We start from the raw sequence: 12,232 nt of genomic DNA, 5'->3' as shown, positions 1-12,232 counted from the left end.
GATTCTAAAATTTGATATCTGTATAAAATCTTGTCATCCTTAGTCAGGAGAGTCTAAGCTCTGTCATCAGGAAGTTGTATGATGTTTTGGGGTTCTTTGAATTATAGTAATGTCATCTCAAGCCCTTAAATCTATGATTACATTCTGTGCCATAAACAAAATATTACTTTAATTTTTTGCTGTTTAAAAATTTTAATTCATTTAAATATTGAGGTGCATCATTATAACATGGAATATGTCATCAGCTTAATATTAATAAGATTTCTATTAAGCTCATTGGTGAGAGGGCTATTCTGTGGAAAATCCTAGGAAGGAAATTGACTATTCTAGTAATATGAGAATTTAGTGTTAAATATGACCTCGTCATTGTTATTTGGCTTCAGAAATATGTCAAGCACTAGTGCAAGATGAAATTGCAAATAAGTTCTCTTAATTGATTATCTGAATTGAACAGACAAGACTTTTTAGACAAGATAGGAATATCCTAAGGAGAAAAAAGGCATTGCTTTGCTTTGGGAATCTAAAATAGGTATTTTTATGAAAACAGATTTTTTTCCTTTTTTGATTATTGATATGGTTCACATTAGACTCTCTAGAAAAAAAATAGAACTTACAAGATTTAAGGAAGCAAGGGAATGAATGTTTCATATTGTAAGTAGAAAGTTCTCACATATTAGACACCTTTGAAGAAGGGATATAAGTAGAACAGTAGTCATGGAATGCCAAGGGTTAATTAATGCCTGCTGAGAGGTGCTGGTGACCCAAGTACTTACAGTAGTAACAGTAGATTCCTATTTCAGTATTAGTGCTATTTCATATTGGAACTGGAAGAGAGTGTGACAATATTCAAGTGGCATTAAGTTTTAAAATTTATTTTTATAGGATATTCCTTTTGCAAATAATGAGGAAGAATGTAGGTGACATTAACATTATATCAGAAATATTTAAAGCTATTGAAATGAAAGTTATCAGTGTGACATGCATATTGATTCCATATCTGGAAAAGAAGCTTTTGGGGCATCATTACCAAGAATGGCATAAATCAGTTGACACATATATGAAACTATTTAACAGAGTAAGCTTCTAAAACATAGAGTTCATGTTTTAGTAATGTCTTATTTCACTTCAAATTAGGTAAATATGAACCTGACTTGATGTTCTAACTTTTTTTTGATTTGGGGACATTCTAAAACCACTAAGTCAGACTCTTCTATTCTTCCTCCCAGATATAAAAACTATGCATTTTACATAAGCATTATTCATAGTATCCTGATTTTTGTCCTCATAAAATATCAAAAATGTCCAAAGTTCTTTGGGTACCAAAGAGATTTTGAGTTATATTAAGAACCTAATGATGCATTTTTATCAAGTCTCAAACTGAATTAGTCTAGGCTACTAAGAAGACATTAGTAAGGGATTTCTTTTTCAAGATCAGAGGATTATGCATTTAGTACTTCTCTAGAATGGAAAGATTATCTGGATGAACTTTTAATTTTTGAACATAGTAATTTTACTCCAAAGGAGGAGGATGTGTTAGTGAATATCAGGGCCAACATTCAAATTTTGGACTTCTGATTCTTGAGTCTAGTTCTTTTTTTTTTCTTTTTTTTTTCTATACACTATGCTGCCCCCACAAATACCTTGGGTATTCTTATATTTAATTTAGTTTTCTGGATTCTGGGAAATAGGTAATAGAGTTTGAAATGAATAGTGCAGTAGATGAATTTTGAGAAAGTATGTTGCTACTTATCTGAGTGAGACAATGTCTTCACCTTATCTGAGATAGGATAAAATTATTGAGCCAATTCAAGTTGTTAACTTGTTTCACTACTTCAGGACTCCATAATTTCATTGATATGGGTATTCTTTTCAGTTATGAAAGAATGAATAAAATTCAATAAAATTATTTAACTGCTTACTTTGTATAAGGTATGGATTCTACATCGTGCCAATCTGCATTGATATAGAAATTTTCTATCTGAAGAGTTCCCTAAAACAATGAAATCATATGTCTAGTCCCCAGTCTCCAGTGCCAGGCATAAATTCTAGGAATATACAAATGAAAGTAATATACCTTCTGATCTTAAAAAAATTACGTTCTTACAGTGGGAGGCAATGCCTATTATTATTTAGAAATGGGGGTTAGGGAACAGTGTGTCTAGGGAATCACAGGGATGATAGGATAAATGGCACGGTGTTGGCATGAATGGCATATCTTTATATGGTCTGATGATTGTGTTAGACCCTGGGACCAGTTAGATATAGTAGGTTACTTGAATTTATGTCTGCTCATGAGTCCACCCAAGAAATGGTTTTTCTAAAACTGAATAGATTAATTGATCCAAGGATTTCATAGGGATGTTTTTGGGCACTATTGGATTAAAATGGAATTGTAATAAATAAATTCCTAGGTTATTTTCAAAGAGATTATACAGTGCAATAAAAAGGGGCAGAAGAAATAAAAATTATGATATTATATAACTAATATAATATATAAAACTATGATTATTATATCAGTGTGTTGGTAATTTTTAATTAGCACATGTATATTACATATGTGTAACTAAGGAGTTGTTGCTTTCAGTCTTGGTTAGAGGACCTAAAGTGATCTAATTGTCACTTAACAAAAGTAGGTTTTCTATTTAGTATTTCATATGCAGTATGGAGTATAAACTCTGTCCAAATTGCTAGCATGTAAACTTAAGGGAACCTGAAACCTTAAAAGTTATCAGAACTTATCAGAAGAATCATTTATTCTGTTACTGATGTACAGAGTTAAAATAAGAGAATACTCTTAAGCCATACATTTACCAATTTTGAAAGATCCTTATTTTACTTAAATTTATACACAGATCAACACATACACACACACACATGTGCATGTGTGTATATGTAACATGTATTAGGAGAGAAAAAAAATGAAGCGATAGAAGGGCTAAATATTTTTTGCCTTCCTACAACTCAGGATTTATAATATTTCTAGATCTATAATATTTCACCATTTGAAAGTGGTGGTATATGGAAGGAATTTGGTTTTGACTATGTAAGAATAAACATCTCTTCTCCACTGCCAGCCCTCTCCTTAAAAATCACCAAGATGCTTTTAAGTGAGTGTTGAACAACTGAATTAGACAAATGATCCCTTTTGTTTTTCTGAGTTTAGATAGCAATGTTTGTGTAAGAAATTGAGCAGAAAAGAATATTAATGTGAAAAAGAATTTTAAAATATCCTTGTCATTTCCTATTTGTTCAGTTAATGCTATTTTTGTGTCTATCTAAGAGTGGAAACCAAGAAATGACAAGCTTAATGCCAAATTTTTCACAGAATTCAAAATGTATGTGTGTGGCAGGTGGGGGATTCTAGACTCTTTAAACCTTCTTCACTGTTTACACTGAATTCTGTTTCTTCCACCAGTGAGAAAAAGAAAGAAAAAGAACGTGAAGAATTGTGGAAAAAACTGGAGGACCTGGAATTAAAGAGAGGTCTTAGACGTGATGGAATAATTCCCACTTAACAACAACAAAATGACAACAGCATTATTAACCTGTGGAGTCACACATTTATGTAGTAGAAGATGGAGCAACAGTTTTCTGTATTGTGCAACTTTACAGTAGATTTCACATTTGTTTCATTATTACAACAGCACTGTATATACCTGTCAATAAGTAAAGGAAAAAAATAAGGACTTAAATCCAAAGTTTGGACAGTAGATGGACTTCTCAGAACTTTGCAAACATAATCATTGTTCTAACCCTACTTTAAAAGCAGTCTTCAGAGATCTGTTGATAAAATTGCTATGTTAAAATTCCATTGTCAGGAGTTCCTTATTTATCATTAGCAGAGAGTATGATACAATTTTCAAATGTGAACAATCTTAAATTTAGCTTGTCTTTCTGCTAAATTGTTAAATGTATTTATAGTAAAAGGAAAAAAAAGACTGTCATTTCCTTATAAGTTTGTGTAACACCCTCCTTCTCTGGATAACTTTACTGTAATTTGACATCTTTTCCTTTTGCACATCTTCATAAGTTGAATGTCCACAAAGAACAGGGCCGTGAATACACAGGTCCCTGCAAAGGTTTTGTTTACTGGTGTGAGCAAGCATCTTTCCAGTAACCAGGCTAGTCCTCATACTCCTTCAGTTTTCACATCAGGAGTAAAAGATAGAGAGGTGATAAACATGATAGGGAAGGGAATTTTGGATTTATGCATCAGTTTATGATGGAATCCAAATCAATGTCTTGAATCCTTTTGAAAGCAGGCACTGGTACATCACAGATTTCAGTACCTAATCAGTATTAGTTATGTGCATCATTGAACACATATACCAGAGCTGTTTTAGTAATGACTAAATACATCTTTTTGGACCACTTTGAAATAATAAAGACAAACACTAAACAGTACAACCGTGAAATTGATCTCCAGGGATTGCAGATCTAATTGGGAAAAGAGTTGAGCAAACAGTTTGGACTGTTTGGAGTTGTTGCCTTACTTTTTAATATGTATTTATAAAGTATTACAGCAAAAGAGGATGTAGCCTCTGGAAAAATGTTACAGTGTTTTTGTAGACTCTAGTTGAATTTCTCATCCCAGCGCCAGCCCTGTTTTTAGCTGGAAAGGATTCAGGATAACATTATTATGCATTCTGAATCAGATGCTTATTCCTAACTACTGTATTTGTTACCAAAAGTGGTTCTACAAATGCTACTGAAAAAAAAAATCTGGAAATTCCTTATGTCCTGAGTATTAATAATAAAGTTTAAAAATGCTTTTATATCAAAGGTGCATTGTGACCAAATTGTTTAAGGAAAAATAACAACGAAAAACGAGGGCTGTATCATTGGCTATCTGCTTTGTACTTAAAAGTGAAATCTTACATCTTTGGTAGGTAAAATGCTAATAAGATTCATGTACAGTATATATTTAGCTAATGCAGTTGCATTGTTATATACCAGAAGGTATATATTGCAGGTTTTATTTTCCCAGGACTCTCAATCTGTTACAGACATGACAACAGTGAGTTGATAATCCTAAATGATTGGTCCCAGCAGTATTTATGATATAGAGCAGATTCTGTGTTCGTATGTCTAATTGTGATAGTTATAAACATGAACACACGAACTGTTGCCCTTTGATAGGAACACAGTATAAATATGGGCTTGTATATTTTCCTCCCTCCATTTAGGTATGTTGTAGAAAATAGTTTTCTTGTTTCCAAGCCAAAAAAAAAAAAAAAAAAAAAAAAGGAGTGGAGACAGATGGACAGGGTAGCCCTGACCTCCCTCCCAAGTTCAATGTTTCAGGATTATCAGGTCATAGTTTATACATAAGTTAGCCACATATGAATATTGTCATCTCAGCAACTTTGTAAAAACTTGACAATGTTAATTCTGAAAATGAAATAGCAGTAAAATAGTCATATACGACACCAAATGCGATTTTTTTTTTTTTTTTTAAAAGAAATTGATGGTAGATTGATTGAAACTTTGGCAGAGGCTGCCAAAGATTATAACAACTTATTTTAAAATACTGGAGAAAAGGTGCAAGCTCAAATATTAAAGGTAAAAATAAATTTGTAACAAACCATCTCCTTTAGCCCTTTTGATTTGAATAGCCTTTGATTTCTACTATGCATTATGATTATTTTTGGTAATATAATCTTATATTTGCAGTTAACATGCCTTTGAAGACTGAAGACATTAAAATTCATGGATGAATGAACTAATCTCTGCCCAGTGAAATGAAGTGCAGTCATTCAAAAATTAAAAAGGCAAGGAATCTTTCTTGCACCTTAGATGATTTTATACAGATTTTTCTCAGTATCAACTTTATATGTTGATATCCACACTGAGAAAAATGGAGCCAAACTTTAGACCTAGATGAAGAGTTGGTCACATTAACCTGTTGCCTGCAAGTAGCAGCATATGTAAAACTCCTAGGGCAATTTCTGAGAAGAAACACTATCTTTTCACTTTTTTTTTTAAACTGCAAGAGACAATGTGACATTTGTCATGTTGTGTCCAGTGACACAGAATAACTGAGGTAACCCGACTGTTGCACTATGTGACATACTTAAGGATGTACTTGCTGCATTTGCAGCAGCCCTCCTTGACCCTTCCCACAGTCCTGATCTTTGCTGCAACTCAGTTGTGATGAACACATCTCATACTTTTGTTTGCTTCACTATTTCCAGAACTATATATAAATATATTTTTTAAAGAGCAAATATCGTAGTTAGTGAGTGGTCACTCACTCCCTTGTTCCTACCATATTGGTTTCAGGGTGAGGGTTAAGAGTGTCTTCAGAAGAGGACTGTGGCCTAGATAAAAAGGCATTAATGATTGTGGGCATAGAAAAATCATGCCCATGAATATTCCCATCTCACACTTTAAATCAAGCATGCATTCCTTTTTCACATCTTGCAATTTTTCCCAGTTGTTTTCTTGTCACTTTTTGGGTTTTTTTTTTTTTTTTTTTTGGTCTCCCAAACATTTGAGTGGTTTTTTTTTTTTTGTTTATTTGTTTGTTTGTTTTTTTGTTGTTGTTGTTTTTTGGGATTTTTTTTTAATAAAATAAAAATTTGAAAATAAATGAATTAAAAAATACTCTTTAATGCCGCTGGATACTCACAAGCAGGGTTACACTCAGTTCATCTTGGACTTGTTTGCATAAATAGAAGGGTTTAATTTATTTTGTACCTCCTTCTATATATGGAATCAGTCCAGGGTGCAGAGCCAGGAATTGCTTGCATTTGCACCTGCTGTACCTGTTGAGTATAGAGCAGGCTCAATCACACTATGGAAAGAAAAAAAAAAAGTATATTTAGAGCTTTAAAAGCTTTTTTATTTTTTTGTGGGGGGGCAGGGGTGGGATCAAGGGAAGATGTATGGATGTTTATTAGCATGTAAAAACATGTTTGGTTCAGGTTAATTTTTTTTCTACTTTTTTTTTTTTTTTTCCAAATTGGGTGCACCAACTTGTCCCAGAAAGTGGAGTTCTCTCTCTTTCAATGCTACTACCAATGTCATCACAAAGTGACAGTCACCTGATAGCAAAAAAAAAAGGTGACAGGTAGACATGATCAAATGATGTTTTATTTGCACATGGATATTTTTATTTTTATATTCTGGTTCAACCAGTTCTCCTAATGGAGACAGGAAGTGAGCCACAAATGATTTTTCTAGTAGGTATTGGCAATGAATTTTATATTCCTCAATATTTAGTTTTAAAAGTCTAAAAGAACTGTGCATTGCGGAGGCAAAATTGAGCAAATTTTGATTTTAACAAAATGTCATTTCATAGGCTGCTTGTCCATTGAAGCAGCACTTATTTGTTTAGAAACAAACATCCTATATCATGATTTGTATGAATATAGGTTTCTTTTTCTTTCTTTTTTTTTTTTTTGATTGCTTACTGTACATAAGTTGTAATCCAAACCTCATATACTAATGAGGAGTTTTCAAATATAAATATTACCAATAAATTTCTTGTCCTATTTTTGATTGTAGTATGAAGAATGACATGTTCTTGTTTTGGTTAAAAGATTTAGCATTAGCTTTATCTTTTGGTATGTTAGCATTTCATTGTTTCAGCAGGAGAGGGCAGCAAAAGTTCATTTTCCCCCTTAGAAATGCTGTGGTCCATTAGCTTTTTTTTTTTTTTTTTTTTTTTAAACTTCATCTATTTGTGGGTAGAAAGAAAATGAAACATTTTTTGATATGAGAAGTTGCATATGAAAATAGAGACTGGCCTGACCAGACAGCGAAAATCTTCTGTTCCTCATCAAATGTTAAAACGCCACAGAACAATCTTCCAGCTCCAGCTAAAGTATATATGCTACTTCCTTCTGAGACTGACAGCCAAGGGCAAGCTGAGTGTTTCAAACCCATGGGATTCCAAAATGTCGTTCTTTGGAAGCGATTTACTTTCTTCAAGGTGGTAACAAGGACAAAATGACTGGTGCTCCCAAAAATCAATGTAATCTTCTCCTTTCACGTGTGTGTGGAGGGCTCTGTACTGTGGGTGCATCGAAATAAAGAAGCAATGATGAGTTTCCAACTGCTTGACTGGTTTTGTTCCTGCGTGACCAGGTGGGGTTGAGGTTGGGCATGGGGAGGGCTATTCGACGTTCTCACAGTATGGCTAATGATGTTTGGTCTGGGTGGTGGTGGTGGCTCTGAAAATGCCCATCTGGGGAATGTTGGACAAGGGGATGGGCGAGTCCTGCTCTGAATCATGCTCTCTTCTTGGGGTCACAGAAACAGTCAGTGGCATAGTAGATGAATAGAACTTGGGGCCTGGAGTCAGGAGGCATCCCACCTCGGACATTTCCTGGTTTTGTGAGTCTGAGCAAGTCATTTCAGCATCTGCTTGCTCAACTGTAAAATAGTGGGAAGGAGACATAATGGTGCCTATCTCCAAGGCTTACTGTGAGGATCAAATGAAATCATGTTTGTAAAGATATTCAATGTGGTGCCTGACACATAAAGCAGCATGCTTATGTGAGGATCAAATGAGAAAATTCTAAGAATCAGCCTGGCATGTAGTAGGTAATGCATGCTCATATAAGGATCATATATTTGTAAAAGCACTCAGCAGTATCTGGCACATATTTTTCTGTTCAGGCATTTTCAGATCTGCTTGATTCTTTTATGATCCTGACTAATTTGTGTTTTTCTTGGCAAAGATATTGGAATGGTTTAGCATTTCCTTCTCCAGCTGCTTTTGTTTTCTTCTTGGTAAGTTAATTGGGGTTAAGTGACTTGCCCAGGATCATACATAGTATGTATTAAGTGTCGGAGGTAGGATTTGAATCCAGTGCGGTTACTCTCTCCACTGTAGCATCTAGCTGCCCTTCCAGCTCATTTTTACAGATGAAACTGAGGCAAACAGGATTAAATTACTTGCCCAAGCTCACACAGTAAGTGAGGCCTGATTTAAGATAATATTTGTAAAAATGCTAGCACAGTTCTTGGTACATGCAGTAGATGCTTAATGCATGCTCATGTGAGGATCAAAAGAAAAAAATTGTAAAAAGGCTGGGCACAAAATATGTGCTCATTCCCTTCCTTGCCCTTCCCAATTTATGGCTAAACTTTTAAGCCCCAATCTCCAAAGGACACTTTCATATTTTTGTGGCCTGTTTCAGTCTAATCATTTGGGAGGAGAACATCCTCACCAATGAAGCTGAAGTTCTAAACTACTGAGTATTAGTTTTCAGACATTGCTATTTGTAATGTGCAAAGACAACTCATAGCAATTTAAAAGTAGAAACTGTTTATGTAAGAGTAGATAAGTAAAGTCAGCATGGTATGGTGAAAAGAATGCTGAGTTTTGAATCAGAAGAACTGAACTTGCATTCTAACTCTGCCAATTATATATAACCTGTGTGACCTTGTTCTAGTGATTTTACCTCCCTGGGCCCATGTGTCCTCATCTTAAAAAATGAAAAGGTTATTCAAGATCAGGAGCTCTAAAACTTTTATGTATATATGTATGCATGTATGTGTGTATATATAAAATAAGTATGCAAATCAAACATTTACTATAGTAATAAATTCATTTGTAAATGATTTTTGGTACTTATATACACATATATATGTAATTTTACTATTTATTAAAGATGAAAGCAAATTTGCATGTCAATGTGATGGATGTGCGTATTTATTTTTACATAAAGAATTAAAACTTGGTGAAATATTTGATACCTTTTACTTTTGCCAAATTTTTTATGACTGATACAATCAGTTATGCTACCCTACATGAAGTCATGATCCACAGTTTAAGAAGCTTTGCTCTATCTGAACCTTGGTGATCTTTTCTGGCTCTAATATTACAGAAATAGATTAATTTGAGTCAGAAGAATGTTCCATGATTTGAACATCTGTCCCTTTTAAAAGCCATATTCTAGGGAGGCAGCTAGGTAGCACAGAATAGAGCACCAGCCCTGAAGTCAGGAGGACCTGAGTTCAAATCTGGCCTTAGACACTTAACAATGTGTGACCCTGGGCAAGTCACTTAACCTCAATTGCCTCAGTAAAAAAGAAAAAAGCCATATTCTATAATACACATTCCACATTAAGGTGCTGCTAGTGGGATAGAGAGGTCCAGGTTCCCATATTTTTATGTTTGCCACACAAGTCTCATGTTAAGGAAAAAACCCTTTAAGATTGAGTTTGCTGTACAGTATGTCTGAAGAACATGTATTCTATTGCTTACCAAAACCAGAATAGAAAGTGCTTTAATGTCAACTGAAAAATGGCTCTTAATTTCTTCATAGACTCAGAGCATGAGGTGGAAGTGGGAAACCTTAATACAGACACAGGTTCTCACATTCTTGGTGGTGGAAGACCTTAGATGACCTCTACTGGGATAGTTTGTGGTAGGTTTTACAGAGCTAATCTCCTTAGTTAGATTAATAATTTATTATTCACCCCGTGCCAAGCATTTCTAAGTGCTGGGGATAGATAGAAATACAACCAAATAAGACAGTCTTTGGAAACTTCCCTTCCAATGGAGTTTCCACTAAATAGAAAGAGGAGATTCAAATCACTTGGTGAGGAGAGATTGGGAAGAGGAAATGATAAGGTCGAAGAAGAGATAGTCCAAGATAAAAGTAACAGGAAAATTCTTGTCTTGGGAGAGGTTAAAAAGAGATATTTTGAGATTCAAATGATTAAGAGAAATTCCTGTCTTATTTACAAATATCTCCGGAACCTCTTGGATAACATCTCTGTGCAAACGTTGTTTTATGACCCTAGTTATGTATAAAATGAAGTTCTAAAATTGTTTTCCTCGCACTCAGTTTATACCTGCCTTGTGACCGCCAACTCGTGTCCCCTTGCCAGGCAGTTTGGCCTTTCTGGAGGCCTTTACTATCAATAAAGCCTTTGTTTTGATATACCATTGAGTAACGAATTCATTTGCTACTGAACCTGCCCTTGGATTACTTCGGGGAAGAAGAGAGATAAATCAGACCATGAGGAGAAGAGTTGATCCATCTTGGGTTAGAGCCTCAAAATTACTCCTTTTAAAAAAGGCAAAAGTTCACTTGTCAGAGCTGGGGTCCCTAAAAATGGGTATTTCCAGTGGGGTATATATGTCAAACCAGCTTATTAGAGAGTTTTATGCTTTTTTAAAGCTCCTTGAAAGTACTGGCTCATTCTTTTTCATCTGTGAATTGCCCATCACCTGTATAATGCCTGACACATAGTAGGCACTAATTTTTTTTCAAATTGCATGTAAAAAATTGTTAATATTAATTTCTTAAAAATTTTGAGTCCCCAGTCCTCTAACTCCTCTTCCCTACCACCTCATTGAGAAGGCAAGCAACACTAATTAAATCTTTATGATTGCAACTCCCCTATGACAAGCTTAGAAGGTATTCTTCAATTTCTTGGGTGGAAAAAAAAATCACCTGGTGAACAATCTTCTGATAATAAGATAGGAATAATAATAAAAGGTAACTGAAGTTTTTCCAGCTTAGAACCTACTGAAATTTGCACTTCAGTGATGTAGCCTTTAAGAATCCAGAGACAACTTTGCACAATAACAAGGTATCAGAGTTGGAAATTTATTGGAAGGACAAGCTCATAAAATACTTCAAATTTCTTTGTTCCCTAGGTACAATATATTGTGCTAAATCATCTGCTGATTTCTGCTTGCCTTCAACTTAAAAACTAAGGAAATAATAAGTGTAGCAGTTGACTAAGTGGTAAGCCTTAAACTCAATGCCATACTTTCTCTTGGAGGGTTTATTTTGGTAACTAATATAGATCCATTTGCACTAAAGTTGACTAGGTCTAGTGTAATAATGCTTGCCTTTAAAAGACAATTAGGCAATGGATAAAGTGCTGGCTGGAGTCAGGAAGGTTCATCTTATTGAATTCAACTCTGGCCTTCCTATCTGTGTAACCCTATTTGCCTCAGTTTCCTCATCTGTAAAATGAGCTGGGGAAGGAAATAGCAAACCACTTCAGTATCTCTGCTAAGAGACATCCAAATGAGATCATGAAGAATCAGAAACAACAGCACAGTGGATAAAATCATGGACTTGGAATCAAGAAAACAATTCAAATCCAGTCTGAGACAGTTATGTAATTGTGGATAAATCACCTAGTTTCCTTTTCTGCTTCTTCAATTTCTTCTTGTTCCTTGAAACGTCATCCAGGGTTTCCCAAGGGGATCTGTGAATTACATTTGTCTTATCCCCAGAGAGCTCTGTCAAAGATG

The 12,232-nt window shown here is 34.6% G+C and overlaps 1 protein-coding gene across 11 annotated transcripts in view; it reads left to right on the top strand.

Annotated features, from left to right (window-relative positions):
• Positions 1-3,806, top strand: part of PPP2R5E (protein phosphatase 2 regulatory subunit B'epsilon) — a 168,628-nt gene extending 164,822 nt beyond the window's left edge. For all 11 annotated transcript variants that reach the window (XM_074290317.1, XM_074290320.1, XM_074290318.1 and 8 more), the window contains one exon: positions 3,416-3,806. In XM_074290317.1, coding sequence (XP_074146418.1) covers positions 3,416-3,515 — 100 coding nt within the window. In that variant the 3' untranslated portion in view covers positions 3,516-3,806. The remainder of the gene's footprint in view (positions 1-3,415) is intronic.
• Positions 3,807-12,232: the final 8,426 nt, after the last annotated feature.

Source organism: Sminthopsis crassicaudata, chromosome 2, assembly GCF_048593235.1.
Source record: "Sminthopsis crassicaudata isolate SCR6 chromosome 2, ASM4859323v1, whole genome shotgun sequence".
In the NCBI taxonomy this organism is placed as follows: Eukaryota; Metazoa; Chordata; class Mammalia; order Dasyuromorphia; family Dasyuridae; genus Sminthopsis; species Sminthopsis crassicaudata.
This window is presented reverse-complemented; position numbering and strand designations above follow the sequence as displayed.